This window comes from Aspergillus clavatus, genomic scaffold (assembly GCF_000002715.2).
Source record: "Aspergillus clavatus NRRL 1 1099423829750 genomic scaffold, whole genome shotgun sequence".
Lineage (NCBI taxonomy): Eukaryota > Fungi > Ascomycota > Eurotiomycetes > Eurotiales > Aspergillaceae > Aspergillus > Aspergillus clavatus.
The window spans coordinates 1,073,225-1,092,364 of record NW_001517110.1 but is presented as its reverse complement, the minus strand read 5'-3'; the positions used below and the strand labels follow the sequence as shown (position 1 = coordinate 1,092,364).

General features: G+C 49.3%; 7 protein-coding genes across 7 annotated transcripts; 4 read left to right on the top strand and 3 right to left on the bottom strand.

Moving 5' to 3' along the window:
• Window positions 1-1,836: 1,836 nt before the first annotated feature.
• On the bottom strand, window positions 1,837-3,694 carry ACLA_004260 (Zn(II)2Cys6 transcription factor; the record flags this gene model as incomplete). Its single annotated transcript, XM_001276437.1, has 4 exons — window positions 1,837-2,559; window positions 2,623-3,130; window positions 3,185-3,455; window positions 3,511-3,694. 4 exons carry the CDS (start codon window positions 3,692-3,694, stop codon window positions 1,837-1,839), a joined length of 1,686 nt encoding a protein of 561 aa, XP_001276438.1.
• A 2,316-nt stretch (window positions 3,695-6,010) lies between these two features.
• On the top strand, window positions 6,011-6,278 carry ACLA_004250 (uncharacterized protein; the record flags this gene model as incomplete). Its single annotated transcript, XM_001276436.1, has 2 exons — window positions 6,011-6,027; window positions 6,083-6,278. The coding sequence occupies 2 exons, from the start codon at window positions 6,011-6,013 to the stop codon at window positions 6,276-6,278; spliced, it is 213 nt and encodes a 70-aa protein (XP_001276437.1).
• A 1,380-nt stretch (window positions 6,279-7,658) lies between these two features.
• Window positions 7,659-9,446, bottom strand: ACLA_004240 (FAD-binding oxidoreductase; the record flags this gene model as incomplete). The annotated part of the gene is made up of 6 exons (XM_001276435.1): window positions 7,659-7,930; window positions 7,992-8,249; window positions 8,273-8,690; window positions 8,749-8,810; window positions 8,904-9,327; window positions 9,396-9,446. The coding sequence occupies 6 exons, from the start codon at window positions 9,444-9,446 to the stop codon at window positions 7,659-7,661; spliced, it is 1,485 nt and encodes a 494-aa protein (XP_001276436.1).
• Window positions 9,447-10,898: 1,452 nt separating this feature from the next.
• Window positions 10,899-11,345, top strand: ACLA_004230 (uncharacterized protein; the record flags this gene model as incomplete). Its single annotated transcript, XM_001276434.1, has 2 exons — window positions 10,899-10,925; window positions 10,971-11,345. The coding sequence occupies 2 exons, from the start codon at window positions 10,899-10,901 to the stop codon at window positions 11,343-11,345; spliced, it is 402 nt and encodes a 133-aa protein (XP_001276435.1).
• A 2,146-nt stretch (window positions 11,346-13,491) lies between these two features.
• On the top strand, window positions 13,492-14,694 carry ACLA_004220 (uncharacterized protein; the record flags this gene model as incomplete). Its single annotated transcript, XM_001276433.1, has 1 exon — window positions 13,492-14,694. One exon carries the CDS (start codon window positions 13,492-13,494, stop codon window positions 14,692-14,694), a length of 1,203 nt encoding a protein of 400 aa, XP_001276434.1.
• Window positions 14,695-15,542: 848 nt separating this feature from the next.
• On the top strand, window positions 15,543-16,955 carry ACLA_004210 (type I glyceraldehyde-3-phosphate dehydrogenase; the record flags this gene model as incomplete). The annotated part of the gene is made up of 4 exons (XM_001276432.1): window positions 15,543-15,611; window positions 15,772-15,897; window positions 15,978-16,662; window positions 16,753-16,955. The coding sequence occupies 4 exons, from the start codon at window positions 15,543-15,545 to the stop codon at window positions 16,953-16,955; spliced, it is 1,083 nt and encodes a 360-aa protein (XP_001276433.1).
• Window positions 16,956-17,130: 175 nt separating this feature from the next.
• On the bottom strand, window positions 17,131-18,686 carry ACLA_004200 (SET domain protein; the record flags this gene model as incomplete). The annotated part of the gene is made up of 6 exons (XM_001276431.1): window positions 17,131-17,461; window positions 17,521-17,632; window positions 17,681-17,743; window positions 17,797-17,854; window positions 17,910-18,488; window positions 18,549-18,686. The coding sequence occupies 6 exons, from the start codon at window positions 18,684-18,686 to the stop codon at window positions 17,131-17,133; spliced, it is 1,281 nt and encodes a 426-aa protein (XP_001276432.1).
• Between the last annotated feature and the right edge of the window lie 454 nt (window positions 18,687-19,140).

Genomic DNA, 19,140 nt, shown 5'->3' with positions numbered 1-19,140 from the left:
GTGATAACTGAAGTTAAGAGTTGTGTGAGCAAGAACCCAGTTACGCAGTCGATGATTTCTCTGGCTCCAGTCTATAGATAATAGCTGCGCTGGTGCGGTGACAACCCCCTGGGGGCCTTTCCAAGGGGAGATGGCTAAGACAGAGCATTCATGTCACAAGATCCACGCCACACGCGTTGCCTGCGTAATGTTGAGAGTGGTGGCCAGGACATCATACACGCGGCCCAATCGAGGAAGTCATTTTAGCTACAGCCGGAGTTACTCTCGGAGTTTGAGAACTCCGAAGAGAGTCCGGTTGACTAGGCAATGGACAAAAGACAACCAAAGGAGGAGTCAAAGCAAAGGATGGTTCTAGTTATCCCCTGGCATATGGCCTTAGAATATACCCTGACTCAGTGCAATCTCAAAGTCCGAATCTGACGAGCCCCACAGCTCATGGCTCTTTCATGTCAAAGCGACCTCAGATTCCAGACTCCAGCCATTGTTGATCATATGGCTACCATAGAGCAGTGTTTGTTGAATGGATTGACTGGCTCTGACCCCCGCATCAAAATCTCACCTCAAACCTCAGCTATGCCTGGAAACCAGGCAGCCTATCTGCCGGCTGCCCTGGTAAAAGGGATGTACGTGACTGTGCCAGAGCCGCTGATGGTGGACAAGGGTCTGGAATGTGTTCAGGAGGCCATGGACATGAATATGAAGGGAGTGTCTGCTAGTGAGGTGGTTGATACTCTATGCTTAGCCTTATTCACTTATTTGATAGATATCAATAGACAAGAAGTTATCTATAATGGCTATCACATTGGCCACAGGATCCTAGTGCTCTACCACATTCTCCGCCTTCTTTAGCCCATCCTCCGTAGGCGGCTTCTTCCTAATATCTATCCAGCCCGTGAACCATGAGAAAGCAAAGGAGACGCCACAAATCCCCGCAGCAAAGTAGAGAATCCGATCGATACTTTTCGCATACGCCAGTAGGACTCCCATCAGCATGTCGGCTGCAACCACACGCCTCATACCCCTACCACCCGCGGCGATAACCCATATCAGGATCGGCGGAGGGCGCGTGCATGACAATTAGATCATGCAGGTCATTACCTGGACTTGTCTGTGCGAAGACGACCATGACGGCGGCGCCGAAGTTCTGCATGAAGACGAGAGTTGACATGACAAGGCCACGTCCCGCCTCAAAGATGATCTGATAGCCTTACCGACTGGCCTGTTGGTGTATCCGGAAGGATGAGACTACAGAGTCCGCAGCCAATGGTGTCGAGGACACCACCCGCCAGCGTAAACGGGAGATAGAAACCGATTGTTTTGGGCTGCATGGCAGGCCAGTATATACCTATAGAGGCGCCCAATCACTCAGTAATCTCACTTATGCCCCCCGCCGTCATCCCAAACACCATCTGCGACGCGATATTTGGCAAAATATCCACCCCATTCGGTAAAGGGCGAATATCCCCGCATTGCCTAGAAGTAGATAGGGAAGCAATACGATGTGACAAGCACCGAGCCGGAGATGAACATGCCGGCGGACGAGCTGGACCAAACAGGCCGTCTGCGGAATATGGACAGCGGTACCATCGCCTTTTCCCCTTGGAAATAGTCCTAGACCAACTAGATGATACACATGACGCCGGCACCGCAGAAGAGGCCGATAACGGTCGCGCAATAGCCATCAGCCCTCCAGCACCCCGAAATGAGGTTAACCCAGTAAAAAGTCTCTGTCATCTCCAGCATCATGGGGAAGCCATTCGGGCGAAGAAATTTGTGGGCGTTCTTGGTTGACTCGCTTAGGGGCGTTGCTAGAAATCACATGCCCAAAGACTACAATCACCTGCTTCTAAACCCTTGCAGAATTGATAAATGATGCGCAGCCAGGTTATTCATCCCCTCCATCTTCCTCAGTATATTCAACAAAGCCTGCAATGCCTCCGTGTCAGTCTCCGAGGACGATCTCTCGACCTTGCGCCGATCACTATGCGTCGCCAACCATTTGGCACTCAGGAACAGCGTCAGCGGCAGAAAGAAATGGGCCTTGAAATAACCAAGCCGCTCATGCTCACGCGCCAACCTCACAATTTCCCTCGCAGCCTGCAGACCTCGCTCCTGGTACGTCGACACAGGGACCGAGACAGTCACGGGTGTGGACTCGGCCCAGGCCTCGTCCTCGTCCTCTGTAAGGGCTTCTATGATAGTGCATAGGTAGATAATGGCGGCCTGGGCCACCATGCACGCGAAGATGGCCATGGGATCGACGACGACGGCAAACGAGGGGTACATCGCGGTGAGGTTCTTGATGCGTTTAACCAGCATGCTGTGCAGCCATTCGTGGCACGCCCAGAAGTCCAGAGGCATGTTGCTGTAGACGCGCTCGACGGTTGAGACGCGGTGGTGCGCCATGGCGCGGCCGCAGATGGTCACCAACACGGTGCATTCGGCCAGCGGGGAGAGGGAGTGCGGGTCACTGCTAGCCATGGCTTGTGAGAGGAAGCATTCCGGGCGCGGGGTGCCGTTTTGGAATTCTGCTTCGGAGCAGGGGAGGCGGGTGCAGATCTACTCCATGGCCAAGTCATTATTCGTTTCTTCTTCCTCCGAACAGGGCGATTGGCGACTTACAACTTCTTCGTTCAGCGTCAGCGGCGAACCGTTGCTGATGCTGACGAAGCGATCGAGACAGTACGCCACCCAGAATGTCCGCCTCTTTTCCTCCATATCAATAGTATCCTCTTCAGCCCCTGGGGCCTCCAGACTATCAAGGTCATACAACTGCAACAGCTGCACGTGGCGGAACACCCGACCGGCACTGACCCAACCACGGCGGTAGTTCGTGCGAGAGAACTCGTACAACGTCAATAAAATCCAGGCCTGCGCCTGCTCCACATGGCCGGCTCCCATATCACTGTCCGCGAGGTCCAGCGCATCCAGCATCGCGCGAGTCTCTGCGTACAGTATGTCGCCCATCTGGTCGAACTGGGTGGACCGGGCCATGGCCAATGTCCACATGGCGTATTGCAAACATCGCTGGTACTGGTTCATGGTGTTGGGGTCCTGACTCCATCCGTATGTCCGGGACTGGCTGAGGATTGGGACAACGGGATGGACTCGGTCGAAGTATAGTTGGACTCTGGGACATTAGCTGCGTTGCAGGATACAATGGTGTCTCCGTAGAATAGCTTACAAATCCCACTTCATCAGGTCTGTCAACATCGATGCCCCCGATGATGGATACGGCAAGTGGTGGATGGACGAAAAGTCGGGCGGTATGTGGGTGTGCGACAATTCATTTTGCGTTCCCGCCGTGTCTTGCATACAGTCGTCTCGAGGCTGCCCTACAACCGTATCCTCGTCTGTTGTCGTACTCTCCCCAAGTCCTCGTGTTTCGTTCATGTCGACATCAGGCCCATTGATCGACATCAGGTCCTCCAGGTCAGAGGGCTGTTCCGACACCACTGATCATACGTTTATTGAGAGCACACAACATCCATGACAGTGCAAACGACCTACCAATTCGTCTCCTTAACGCATTGATAGAACCCTTGCGGGGCCCCCGGCGTTGGCGGCGGTCATTGATCTGGCATAGGGTCCCAGTGTCGGCGCAGGTGCCACATTGCGGTCTTTTCCGGTCGCAGCGAAGCTTCCTCTTACGACACTCCTCACAGGCAGATCCAGGCTGCTGACGACCAGACATGTTATTTGTGAATATATCTTGGATCAGCGAAGTGAAAACTGAAGTGAAAATGCGAGACTGGTGTCTGACGGGACTGAAAGGTGGTTGGTATTTATCACCACAGGCGGTTGAAATCTGGACAAGGATGACTGAGAGAATGAGAATAGTGGCAAACATGCATAGCAAGGGTGTATATAAGGAGCTGGTTGGTATGTGTCTGCCTGTCAAGCAAAATCACCATCGCGATGGAAGTCCTTAACTAAGCTGGCTTAAATCCATGTATACTGAGCGATTAGCTATTCTGCCAACATCAGTTCTAGATTCGACAAGCCCTTTGATATATGACTGGTCAACACTCATGGATCAATGAGAATGCAGTACCAGGTTTTATACAGTATGCCTAGTTGTTTTTAAGCAATGGTTCCCTTAGGACTGTCTTGGACCGTACCCCCGCAAAAGCTTGCTATATATCGAAATCTGGTCTAAGAACTCTTGTGCTAAATTGTACTAACGAAGATGAGAGATTTCTTCTATCTATCTCTATTCATACGGAGTAGTCATATCATTCCACATCCACCTATAATAACAATCCGATAAGTATACTCATTACTCGATATGCACGATATGCACGATGGAGGCACCAGCTACACTAAGCAGCCCCGAACTCGCCAACTATCCTCGGAGACGTCATAATAGCATTGAATTTTTCATGGGCGAGTCCGAATCGACTGACCAGAGTCCAGAGTCCTCTTCTAGATTTGCCCGACAATTCTTAAGCTAAAGAGACGGAGTACTCCGTAGAACCCGTCGGTACGCATTTTTGGGGAACAGGGTGTAATGGGCCCTTAGCCAATTAAAGGGAGCCAACAATTACTACTAAGCACAATGCTTCTGTAAGTGCAGCTGCTGGTGTTTTAGTCGATTTCCTTCTGAAAGCCAGATCAAGAGAATGTGGCGCTGTAGAGCCTGCGAGGTCCAGTGGCGCTACACAATAACAAGTTGTGCTAGAGCATTTACCATTAGCTTAACTCCCACGAGTACCTCTCAGTTTCCTCCGCCAGCTATGAGTAGAATATCGGTGAGCCGGCTCTACAGTGACATCGAGATTTTGTATCGATATGGCATCGCGGCTGAGCGTCACAGGTGTGAATTGCGCTTGTGTGTCTCTTGACATCTTCTCTCGATAAAAGCATTGGAATAAGCATCTCCGGCAACATCGTATGTGGCCAAGGATATATATATAAGTATATACTCTGTATCCTCTGCTTATCTTCACTAGCCATGCTTTTCTGGCATGCAACCCCACATCGCATCATCCGAACTCAGTAAACCCGGATCTTAGATATTGGGGATCTTCAATAAATGGGAGCTCAGTCCCACCACGCGGTTGACAACGAGCATCACAAAATACAGGCCTGTCCAATTTTTCTCCCAAGGACTCTCCCTTGCCAGTGTATTATCCTCAAAAAGCATCTACGAGCACGTCTTGGCCGGAAACCCACCCCTCATCTAGTACGCATACGGCCCACAGCTGGAGGTTCGGTTTCGCCAGGCAAGACTGCCAGAATACATCAGTTATTTCATCCATATTATATTGAACTATTATTAAACCACAGTGAACTTCCTCATTGCTATTAAAAAGCCATCTTCCATAGCCTCAATTTTGCTCCAGATCAGTCTTTCAGTGAGCCATCTTTCCATCATAATTCTAAAAAAGAAAAAAAAAAGATGTACCTATGATTATTTCTTAGTCGTTCATCATTAATCATTTCAGACCCTGCCCCCCATATGAGGGGCAGACTGGTATACAGTATCCATCTCTCCCCAGTATTCCAGTGCATAGCGGATAGCGGTTAAGCTGTGTCTCTGTACAATATAGTAAACGAACAAGACGATTGCGAATCACGTCAGCTGAAAACCCCCATGTAAGCAATATGCGCAGCCTTGGAGTTGATTAGGGCCGTTCTATGTCTCCAATACGAGTGTCCGAATGTTCTCGATCAGGCGGTCCTTGTTCCAGTAAAATCTGGTTCGAGTGCTCCCCAAGATCTTGCTGGCTAGGCGGCTCATAAGATGGCCCTCTAGGGGCCATGAACGAATCCGATTGTAGGATTCGCATGAGATCTTCAGCTACCTCAGGTGGTGCAGTATGCCCACTGTGCAGGTCCCGCGCTCGATAACCATCTCCATATAGCGCCTTATTGGCAAGCCGGTCTTCCACCACAAAACCTAATTCAAGACACAAATTCCCCATAATTCCCATTGTCTTTGCATATGCCGTAAGACCACTGGCACCATGATTGCTCACGGCTCCAGAAGCCTCAAAACTTCTTCCAAATGGCCCGAAAGCTAGTGTGAGATTGCAGCCAAAGGTAGTCCCAACAGAATGGCAAAATATGTCCACTGCAGTTTTGTCATGGAGAAAGAAGACGAAGTCCGTCAAGTCAACCCCGAATGTTCCCCCAAAACCCAGACTGGTTATGACCACGGCAGAAGGGGGAGACCACCTCCCTTCATCGGATCGGGAAATAAGAACTCCAGAGCCGAAGCGCACAGAGCCCAAGAAGCCAACCCGGATGGCTGTAACAATGAGAAGACCCTGTAAAAGAGCGATTCGTGTGTTAGTCACTGGGAGGTAAGTACAGAGGTGTACCGTAGTAGGATGATTCATATCTCGCACCTTGACACTTCGTAGAGTATCGGGAGACCATAAGGATCTGAATCCATGGTCGCCCTCTCTTGCGATAAACGACTCAAGGATTTCGGCCGATTTGATACATCGTTCTATAGAGGCGGGGAACCTGGTCAGCAAACGCCGTTTAAATTTTATCCTGGCCAGAATAACAATAGAAATTAATCACTTACTCTGTAGGGATGATGGGAAAGGATGGTGTGGTTTATGTGGCTTGCGCATATTCACCACTAATGATAGTGCCAGAGGAATGGATGGAGAGTGGAGCGTCCAGTCAATTCAGGATTGGGGGATAATTCCAATCAATGTATGTATGTACTTTTGGAAGAAGATGCTTTCTACCTAATATCCAGTTACACAGGACACAAAGAGGTAGGTCTTTTCAAAAAGGGGTTATTTGAATAGTCAGATGACTTAGAAACTACACCATCACACTTGTAAGCACTAAACTAAGGAGTCTAGTACTCTAGTAGCATTTTTTTAATTAAGAATACTAATGTCTGACAACTATTCTGTTTTGATACTAGTTTCCGCACTTATATCGCATCAAGGATTCTTCTAAGTCGGGGCAGAAACATTCCCGGCAGGAATTATTGATTTGTACTATGACTCGAGAACAGCTTTTATGTAAATATACCCACGAAAATGCATGGTGTATAAGAGTAAAGAGAAAGAATTCAAGGCGTATTGACGGCACGAATAGCCCAGGCTATCGAAGGTTTCCAAGCAGGACCCAAGGTTCTTGCAATAACATGGAGCACTCGCTCCCCCCAGGATGAAACCACCAGCGCTTTCTCAGTTGACGTAGAACAACACAATAATGGGCTAGGATGACCAGAACAGGCTTACTCAAAAGTACGGCCATTATGAGTAAGACATCATCAGCCATGGACCATGAGCAAGCAGGAGGAATTGCGATGGAACAAGATAGTGAGTCGCGACGCATTAGGGTATAGGTCTGTCTCTGTATGTGTCTTTCGCTTTCAATAATGAGAGTGCCAGTCAAACTGGCGAATGGCTCTAAACCTGCCCTCCAGACATGGTCAGCACTAATTAACTCATTTGAAGTGCACAAAGTAGGTGCACTTCGTCAAAAGGCGAAACCCTAAGCACTCGCCCATAGTTTATAAGCCGTATGCAGTCTAACTATCTATTAGCTGATACTTAGTCCTGCTTCCCTAGGCCTGAAGCCTTACATACAGCAGATACAGGTGCGGATCATGGGCAAGTGAACCCAGCCCGAATGCCGCAAACCAATCACCATCTCCTTCCTCAATCCCGTCTAGTCTTCTATCAACGCCACAACTTGAAGCCGCCAGGCACTTGGTGTTGGAAAACCCCACTGGGGTCATATCTCATACTCGCCTTCCGGAGTGCCTCCAGGTTGGATTCTCCATAGCTGTGGAGAGGATCTTGCATTTGATTGGCGTAATTGAGATACAAAAAATCCTGCTTGAGACCCATCGATGTTGCGTTGCGGTCAATCTCATTAATCATTTCCCACGCGGCTGATTTCACCAGGTTCGTTATACTTGAATCGGTCCAGAAGGGGCTGATAAGTAATACTGGAGGATTGTCAGCGCTCAAGCTTTTTACATACGACTGGAGAGGAACGCTTCAACATACTAAAGGCATTCCCATCACTAGGAGTTACGCCAAGCGAATTGCCTCCCTTCGGCTTACTGTACTGTGTCATTGCAGTTGACAGGGGCTCATATGCAATGCTCCATATCACCATGCTACTGGTCTTCGATAGCAAGCGATATACCGTTGAATTGATAATTTCAAAACTGTTGGAGAGGAGTTCAAGATTTACTCCGTATGTCCCGGTTTGAAAGTCAATGCGGCTGCAACAAGATATTGTTAGCAACGAGAGGAACAAGACTTCGGATGATTTTCTTACAAACGCGAGGATGGCGATGGCTCGTCAGTCAGAGTGCTCAGGTTAGTGTTGACTAATGTGTTGCTGATCTGCGGCTGGATTGCAAGCAATGGCTCAAGCACCAATGGAGGACTCTCAATTGCCTTGGTATATGTCACCAGGTTGCTGATTGACCATCCACCAGAGAAGAGAACGCTCGTTACGATTGAGGTATAAGGGTCGTATTCTGCGGATGATGCAATCCCTTCAAATGCTTCAAAAACTTCATCGAGATTGTCAATCGAGAAGCCAAGCTGCCCACCCCATACGTCTCCTTGAATGAACGTGGCTAAGTCAAATCGAGTCACAATCCCAAAGTTGTTTGATCCACCCTTCAATGCGCGCCAGAGATCCGAGTTGGACGTGCTGTTGGCATTGATTATCTCTCCAGAGGAAATAACAATCTTTGAAAGAATCCCAGTTAATGGATTTTCAGTCACTGGTGAGATTCCAAGGACCTACCTCGAAATTCAACACGTTATCGCATGCCCATCCCACTCGTGGTGAGAAATAGGATATACCACCTGTCGAAGTCAGTCTCGGTTAATCATGAAAGAAAATATAACCTAAATGGTTCTACTCATTCAGGTCAACAGGTACGAAATTCGAGACCGTACCTCCAGTCACTAGACCTCCGACGCCGACATTGCCATTCCTGCCCCCAGCAACGGCGAGCCCCAGTGGATCTAAAGCTTGATAAACATCCAACCAGGTGGCCCCAGCAGCAACCATGGCAGTCGCTCTCTCAGCATCTACTTGGACGGAGTTTAAATTTCTGAGATCAATTGTCACTCCGGCCTCGATATTCGCAAATCCTGCCGCCGGAGCATGTCCGCCTCCTTTGACTGCAAACTTGCAATCCCTGTACCTGGAAAGGAGAGAAACAGCCACGGAGGTATCTTGCGCAGAAGATGGAACCACGATGCACGCCGGGGATAGATCTGCCTCGAATGCAGACCAATAATCCGCCTCGGTGGCCAGATAGGATGTACTCCCAGGCAGGTAGACCTTATCTGGCAGTGCGATGGAGAGCTGGGTACACTGTCACACTGGCGTCAATATGGTCACACTTTTTGGCTCAAAGGAGAGTGTACGGGAGGAAGCCATACACAGTATTCCACTCCTGATGTAACAGACCCCAATGAATGAGCAACCTCCATTCTGATTGCTGCTAGAGGCAAACCACCGTGTTTCTGTTAAGGGGCACTGTGCTGACAAAATTGACCTCGGATGGAAAGAAAGAAAAGTGAAGTAAGCACTACCAGACACAAAGGCCACAGCCATCATTCTTATAGGAAGTCCAGTGTCCTCCTAGACAACTGAAGGATTACACTAATCACTAACGAGCATTAGCTGGGATAGCAGGGATTGAGTACTCCCGTAGAAAGTCTTCTCCAGAGATCCGATTTGCCCAATCGTCCGCGAGACTCGAGAACCGGCTCCAAGGTCATTCATTCATTTCTCCACCTTTCGAGATGATGCGCCCCTCAGCTGCCGCACTGCCTCCCGCATTCAAAGCTGTTGCTCTCTTGACCCTCTATTAAGGTTTTTAACCTCTTAGGCCTCCATTCGGTTTTGACCAAGTACAGACGAGAATCCTTTAATCCCGGTATCAATCTCAGTCAATCCCAGCCCCGTCTTTGCTCGCCATCAGGTTATCGCTCCATTTTTTTCCCAACACCGCACTGTTCATTTCACGCAAGCCTAGCATTGACGTGCAGTTGCCGCGTAATCTCACTAATTAGTAAGTTGTTCATTGCTCATTCATCTTTGGACAGAACTGAAGCCGTGATAAATAGGTGAGGAGGAGGTGCAGCCAGCCTGCCTAGTCTCATTCACATCATGGTGGCGCAACCTCCCTTAAAGGGCTGCTGGCGGTCCTGTTACAGAGCCGATGATGGAACTGATGATGACCTTTCCGAGTCCTCGGCAAGCAATTCTGGCTCTAGGCCTATAGCAAAACACTTTGTTACCGATTGCATCATCGCCAACCCCCCGCGTTTTGCCCATATCCAGCCTGTACTTTGACGAATGCAGGGCTGTTAGATTTCGATGACTTGAAGCTCTTCAGACCGCAAGAACATTACACTGATGAAGGCCCCTGGGATCCGATCTCTAGTGGTTTTACAGTATTTGTGAGGGCTTTCGGCGGCATGACGATGGGGCTAGCTGATGTTCCTTCAGAGACATGGAGAGCTTTACAGATGCTGGCTGGGCGGAGCCGACAGCAGTCCCAAGCATCGGCATCGACGACCGCGAGCAGGAGTGAGGTCTCGCATGTGGTGGAAAGATCGAATTCGTCGATTTCATCTAGACGAAGTAGGCAGAGCTTCGTCAGAGAGGACTCTCCCACTCTTGCTCGGAATCCTTCTAACCTTTCCGGTCGGTCAACTCTAACTTCGAACGTGACCACACAAGGCCAGTCGGATCCCAGACAAGATGATCCTGGCCGAGGTCCATCCCGCAGTAGGAATTAATCTGACGCCGGCAAACAACCCGACATACTCCGTCCGACTGGCGCGCATGTGAGCAAAGGCGCCGGGCGTTTCGTCAAGGCGGTTGTGCAAGGACCTGTGGATATTTCAGTGAATTTCGCGACAGGCTTTCACAACATGCCTAGGCTTTGGGGAGACGACACCGTACGCGCTCAAGAAAGGGTTAGCAATTTTTTTGGCTATAGCTAGTACGATGGCATCACTGACCTGGTCACTCAGCCCTGGAAAGGCGCCCAAGAAGGGGGTGCCAGCGGCTTTGTCAAAGGAATTGGCAATGGAATCCGGGGATCTATGGCCAAGCCGGGCGCAGCCCTTTTTGGCATCCTGGGCCATATGGTGCAGGGGGTCAGCAAAGAGGTGCAGAAGTTGTTCGGCAGTGATGTGCAGAGCTATACCATCGCGTCTAGGGCAGCTCAAGGGTATGAGGAGTGGCTGCAGGGCTTCGAAGCAGAAAAGCAAGACGTCATCGCTTGGTGGAAGCTGATCCAGAAGGCTCTGAAAAAAAAGGAGATCCCTAAAGAGATAAACCAGCTGTATGGATGTAATCTAGATTACAATTTCTAGGCCTCTGCTCAACGTCAAGGATCCATCAGTCAATGTGAACAGGACCAGAAGAGCTCCTTGTGTGAGCAAGGCCGCCGTGAAGATGTCAGTGTCAAGGACTTGTCTGATCAAGAAAAAGTACCACGCTTGCAGCCCCAGTCAACTCTCCCTGACAAGGAATCAGCTTGGCTGGGGAAGCCATCAACCTCTGGAGCATCCACCACATGCATGTTATCACCTAAATACCAATTTCCCTCGTATCCAATCATTTAGCTCCAAAGGGAGGGCCTCGATCGATTGTTTATTCTGGTTGTATGGCCGAAGTACACGCAGAATCATCCATTTCTATGATTCCGTTTGAATTTTCGTAAGGATTCCTTTCGTTGCCAGGATGTTGACAGTATACCATTGGGCTATGGCCTCGCTTTTGAGGGTAATACCGTGCCCATTTCATCAGAACACCATGATAAGCAAGGCAGCCAGACAACAGCAACGCTGGGGCGCTCTACCGTGGGCTCTAGTCTGTGATGATCCTGTCCGTATCCCGTCGCTTCTTCCTGCGCCGCAAATCACCCCAAGCTTGATTAAAAGATAGGAAAACCGATGGATTGATAAACAGCTAGGGGGGTGGGGGTGTTACAGGGTGTCAGAGCCTATTGTTCACCACGATTTGAACGGCTCTTGACAGTGTTCCTGAGTCATGCATGGTATCGCCCCCAACAATGGCCTAAATCCCACATAACAGCACTAAGGAACCACCAACGCCTATCGGTATAGCCCAATAGGAAGGCTATGTCGTAGTTTCCTTCGCTACTCGCAGCCAAGGCAGAAACCCCCAATGCATAAATAGGTTGTTATTGCTTGGTCACGGAAAGCCGTGACAGCAGGAGAGCTTACTTTACATAGAGATCCTGTTGTGTACCGATCTTCCGCATCAGGCTCCATATAAAGTTGATGGTACCTAGTATTTGTATTTGTATTCACACCATGCAGGATGTAGCTGGAAATATGGACTAAAGACTATATCTAGGGTGGAAGGGAATTTAGGGATACTCGCTTGCTTTCTCTCTATCTTACGCATCAATGGTTTCGCCATGCTTAATATTCTTGTTCTCCGATGCCTCTCTCCAGAGGCAGAAATTGATTTCAGCTACTGACCCATATCTGAGCCCCAACTGTTGCACCCTTCAGACCCCAATGGGGCCCCTAAATCGTTTCCCATCCACACAGCCTCCTAGGCATATGCTAAGCAGACCGCCCCATTGATGTTCTTTACAGTTGGTTAATCAGAACCGAGAAGGAACTTCTCTTGTATATTGGCGAAGCGTTGTTTTGGTTGATTTCATACCCAAGTCCTGCATTCGGTAAGCGTTCTTTGCACGGTATTTTTGGAGAACTACAGGGGCGTGACGATGCTGTTGCTGCTGTACCGCAAATAATGAATAGTCAGGACTAATAACGGGGCTGACATGAAGTGGCTCAAACAGAAGTGTATCTACAAATCTGAAACAAACCTTTGGGATCTAGAAGTGTATTGCAAAGCAAAGATGTCATTTGATCAAGAGGAAGGCATTTGGTCAAGCACTGGGTGCTTTCTGTCTGTATTCCAGCTCGGAAGGTTGAGGACGGGAATTATGGCTTTATGGGCCATCTCTGAGCCTATTGACTATAGAGATGGGATGAGGCCAAGGTACCAAACTCAGATACTGATATGCCAGCATGTGAGGGAACAATTTCTCTCTTGTGGGTACATAGCTCGCTCTGACATGCAAGAACAGGCAAGGGAATGATATTTTGAGAGTTTCTAACACCTACATGCTCCGCCACTGAATCCAACCTTCATGCTGCAAAACAGCTTTCTTGCCCTTAGCCAACGGTCAGCTGATTCCTAGACGGATTCGAGAGAGTATCACGTCTGGATTTATCAGTCCTAGGGAAGATCAGGCAGTGCGCGACCTACGGCCCCAAACGTCTTATGTTGGTCTCCTCGGGCTGAAACAATTCCATAGTAGATTGACTAAATGACACAGCATAGACTCTCGGAAAACTTCTCTAATATAGAGCCCTATGGGCATATATAAGTCTAGGTTTACTGCTTCTTTCTCCATCTAGCCATCATCTGCAAGCACAAGTATCCTATCATTCCCTCCGACTACATATTGCAAAGATGGCCGGAAATGCAATTGCCGACCTCATTGGGGGATTATCCTTGATTTCCATGCTCTCAAATGTATTCCCAGATAGTCACGAAAGCGCCACGAGCGTTCGTGTGGCTGCCGGATTGTCAATGCCTGGAGAGCACGACACGCCCTCGACCGGTGGCAACATGCCAGGCATCGCACTATTCGACGAGGATGGCGGACGTATCGGTTTCAAGAGTGGCACTCGCAGTGGCTCCATTGGCGACGGAGATTACAAAGACATTTTGGTTGATCCCATCAATACGAGCAATAACAGGCCGCCCACCTATATCAGCATATCCGGCGGGGGCCAAAATCCCCTCTGCATAGCATACATCTACGTAACGCCGCCAAGCAAAGAGTTCTGGGGCTTCTTCGGAGATATCCCCAAACGATGCGGCGCTCCATGGTATCACTCCAACCTGCCCGTCCAAGCCACCGACGGTACAGCCTTCAAGCCTAGCTGTTTCTGGATTGCCTCCCCCGACCCAGTCACGGGGAAGACTACAAACAACTACCCACAGGGCGCGGGCATCCACTTGATTGATTTCGCGCCCTCAGATGGTCTCGTACAGCAGTTTGAGGAACACCATGATACAATGTGCGACAGTGCGCCCCGCTTTAAAATGTATCCCTCCCTGACGGAGATGAACTGCATTCCAATCTTCAACCCTCCACTCGAATCCAACCCTGATGGCACTGATAAGAATCTTGCTGCCCTCAAGACCGCCGGGCAGGTAATGTGCGAGCCCGGCCCGGGTACAAAGCCCAGCGCAAAGCAGATCATTCAACTGCAACAGTGGACCAGTGGGCGTTATCGTCAGCCGTCGTACGGGGTCAAGAAACGATCTACCAAGACCAGAGAGAATACCCTCAACTGTTCCCCGGATCACAACTCCATCATCATGAGCGAGCATGCAGCCCACACGGCTAGCGAGCTGTGTGGGAGTCTTTCGGCAGCGGGGCCGGACTTCGTCTCAATCGTGGAAGGCCTTTTTTGTGACATGTGCGCCAAGGAGCTGTGGCCGCTGTGCTCGGAGGCCACTCTGACTGGCTGTTTTGATTTGGATTCGAAGGCGATGAGGGCGAATAACGGGACTCTCACCGGTCGAGGGCTTCATGCCAGAGATGTGCTTACTGGGAGAGATATCCCACAGAAGGAGTATGAGAAGGTGGTGCATTGGTCGTAGATTCTTCTTTTCTTTCTTTCCTTTCTTACCTTGATAGCACGATTGTTTTTTTGGATCTTGAATCTTGATTTATATGCGTATATACTTGCCTTGTCTGCGTGGAATACATAAGATGACACTCCTGTAACCACATCACTCCGCTCTGAAGTAGGACTCATATAATTGAGTAAAATATAGCAGTGCCTCGATTCAACTCAAAGAACTACGCCACGGCAATTCATTTTCAAGCTACAGCGATGTATCTGTGATAAAGTGTATATATTTCGCAGGCGCCTACGGTTCAGGGCATATGAGTCCATCAACAACAGACCTATAAGATATGTGCCTCTCTTACGCACCCATCGTAGCACTCTTTTCTCGTATCTTTGGCAGTTCATTTTCATCACATAAGCTGACATCCCTGGCTTACGGTGGAGATAGGTTGACTACTGCGCATTATGCTCGATGAAGCCCAGCGTTCTGGCTTTGTGGTCACCGGCGTTCCTTTCTCGACACCGGCCAAGACGCTGACTCAGAGTTGGCTTGAGACCTCACAATGCTAGCATACATAGCGTATATTGTTAGTTTGATGAAATATTACTAGATCTAGCTGTCTTCGTCGGCACTTCACTAGATTATTCAATGCGAGTGACGTCGGACAACCTGTACATAGTCATAGCAGGGCAACAACGCCATTACAAAGCACAGAAGTGGCAACGGAACTTGAGGGCTGACACAAAGCCGGGGCGATTGTATGATGGCTCATGGACAAATCAATAAGCCGGAAGTAGGATGATTCGGCCAAGCTGTAAGCAGCTGCTCGCTAATCAGAAACCCTCTTGTATGTACGTTGCCTTGTTTCCCAGATGATGCCTGTCCTTGAGCAACACACCGAGCGTCCCTACAAGGAAAGCATTGGTTCTGTGCGCAACGCCCAGGTACTTTCGCCATGGATCAGACCGGTGCGTCGAGTGTCATCTGATGCTGGTCGCGTAGGAGTATAAAACGGCCATTGCAGTGCCCCTTCACTGGGTTGATATCCGTCTACGAAGCAGGTTTACTTCTGTATCAACCAATTTGAACTCAACGCAACACAAGATGGTCGTCAAGGTTGGCATCAATGGCTTCGGCCGAATTGGTCGCATTGTCTTCCGCAACTCTTTCACCCATGATGATGTTGAAGTGGTCGCTGTCAACGATCCTTTCATCGACCTCAACTACGCGGTATGTTGTCGTACTTCTCGCTCATCGACAGTCTAGCACCAGCACATCGACTAACACGCTGGACATTGGTCATACCATAGAAATACATGCTCAAGTACGACTCTACCCACGGCCGCTTCGAGCACGACGTTCTGCAGGAGGATGGCCACCTGGTCATCCAAAACAGAAAGGTCAAGTTCTACACAGAAAGAGATCCCGCCAATATTCCCTGGAAGGAAAGCGGAGCTGAATACATCGTTGAATCCACCGGCGTTTTCACCACTGTTGAGAAGGCCAAGGCCCATCTGCAAGGAGGAGCCAAGAAGGTGATCATCTCTGCTCCCTCGGCGGATGCCCCCATGTACGTGATGGGAGTCAACGAGGAGAAATACGATGGTACACCGGACGTCGTGTCCAACGCATCCTGCACCACGAATGGCCTCGCCCCTCTGGTGAAAGTCATCAATGACAAATTTGGCTTTGTTGAAGGCTTGATGACCGCCGTCCACGCCTATACGGCATCCCAGAAGCTGGTCGATGGCCCTTCATCCAAGGACTGGCGGGGCGGTCGTGCTGCTGCGGAGAATATCATCCCCAGCAGCACAGGCGCTGCAAAGGCAGTTGGGAAGGTTATCCCAGAGCTGCAGGGTAAAGTGACTGGCATGTCAATGCGAGTGCCGACCTCGGATGTTTCGGTTGTCGACTTGACATGTCGGATCGAAAAAAGCGCTACTTATGAGCAGATTGTGGATGCCATCAAGGAGGCTTCTAACGGACCTCTCAAGGGTATGTGTCACTTTGCTCTCTCCTTTTCTTTTCTCGTGGTTTCTCTGGTCTACGACTTGTTCATTTTGGTACCGCTCTAACCGCATACAGGTATCATGAGTTTCACCGAAGACGATGTGGTCTCGAAGGACATCATCGGCAACCCACACTCTTCCATCTTTGATGTCAAGGCGGGTATCTCGTTGAATTCGAACTTCATCAAGGTAGTCAGCTGGTATGATAATGAGTGGGGATACAGTCGCCGTGTGTTGGATCTGGTCGTCCATGTTGCCGGAGTGGATGCTCGCAAGTGAACGGTTGGACAGCCAGAGGAAGCCCATCAATTTGGATGTCTGATATTTGGTATTACTTTTTCCCTTGTTTCTTTTCTGCTACTTGTTGTTCGTTCTCAAATGTTGATAATGCAAGGATTATCACCAGCCTTAGAGTGCTAGAGTGTCTTTGGCTTGTGAAAATCACTGTATGAATTCAAACCTCTACCGCAGCCGCATCTATCTTCTCTAAAGCATGTTCACAAAGCAGCTTGATCTGTTGCCATCGCCGCAGGAGCATTGTGACCTTCCCTCGAGATTCGTCTGATCGTTTCTTCAGAATTCCTTCGAGAGAATCAAGTGTGGCCTGACACTCTTGTTGATATAGCTCAACCCACTCGTGAATTATTTTCCATGTTTTCTTGGAATCGAATGCCTTCGTTGAGTGACCGTGAGCATACTCTCGAAAATCCTCTGTAGACATGTACTTGAGGCATGCTGCGGTTAAAGTGCGAGGGCAGATGCCGGCCATTGTGACTTGGTAGTCCCTGTTTCCGCATACATTGATTAGTGATGGCCCAATAATGAAGAGATAGCGCGAACATACTCCAACCCTTGTTGGGACTCCAGCTCTTTTCTTTCATCCTCTGAGAGTTCCTTGGAAATGATATCATCCAGGAAAATCACGTCGGATTCGTTATGGTCGAGGAAGAATCCATCTGCGACATACTTAGCTGGAGACACAATCATTCTCCTGAAATACTTACATTCTACGAATAGGAAATCATTCGAATGAGCCCCGTAGCTCATGAAGATCTCTTCGCCCTTTTCTGGACAACGAATTAGTTTCCACTCCTTGAAGCGCTTTGGGTACAGTATCTACCAAACTGCCGAGTAGCTGTAAATGTATATTTTCTCCCATCAAAGACTACTTCAGTATCCTGTCATAATAAGCACAACCACTATTAGCCTAGATAAAGAGTACAATTCACTAACCGCATCATCTGCATGATTGAAGTAGTCAGCAAATGGAACGAGACCGATCGCATCGTTCCACTCATCTGGAGGTTGGCGCCCCGGCTTCACATAATAGAAGCTTCTGCTGTTCAGAATCAACCAGTGAAAGGAAAACGCGTCCCAGTCCATGTTAGGGAAAACAGCCAGGACGTTCCGCCACGCGCCTTGAAGTCTGGTCTCCTGTTGCGATAGTAAGCTCTGGCACTTTGGTACGGATGTACTATCCCTTTGAATGTTATCGAACGTATTCCATATGCCAGAAGCCGGTTGAGGGAGCAGATACGGTCTCTCCAGGGGCTGCGCCTGAAAGCGCGAATTCGACCTCCGTAAATGTCCCGGCCAAAGGATGGGCATGCTTTCTTCAAAGTCTTTTCTTGATGGCCAGACCTTGCGCCATGAGTCCCATTTCTTGAGAAACTTTTGATCCCCAACTGTGAGGAACGCAGCGAGGATCCCATGAATGGATGTTCCGCTAGGAAACCGCTTGATGAAAGATGCGGGAATCGAGTCAATCGTGATCATAATATTCAGAGGGACCGAGATCATGACTTCTCCCTCCTAGACGGGAAAATATAGAATGAGCTGGTTGAACTATTCAAACAGCGATTGCTGACGGACCTGTATACACCTGGTTGCGATCATTCCCGCACCGCGACCTGGTATGTGCGCGGGAGTGATACCGTTGATCTTGACTCCGTGGGACTTGGCCCATTGCATGAACTGCGTGTGCTCTTCGCCTAGATTTCGATGCGCCATTTTGTATAACTTTGATGATGCCAGGTAATGCGCACATATGCTCACACGCTTTCCGAGGGTTGTGTTGTGCCAGTTTCCTAGGAGATCAAGTGGGAGTCACGTGATAAAGGCCCAGTTGGGTATCTAATATCGGATCGAGGCATCTACCTACGGAGTGCATGTGCAACAATTACGATGGAGTCTACACATTTGATCGATGACGAATCCAGCGGTATCAATGTATCTAGATCGTTAGTTTACCCATTTCACCACGCTCATTCGAGCGATCTCAGTATATCTCTCGCCTGTTCGATCTCCCCTGAATCCGCAATTCAGCCCCTGGCTGATGCAAACTAGCCATGGACGGTATGAGATGTGTCGCCCAGAACGGAGATGCTTCTGAATCCACCTTCATAGCGTGTCGGGTACAACTAGCATCTCTATGAAATTATTCCCCAGAGCAGGTTGAAGTCGG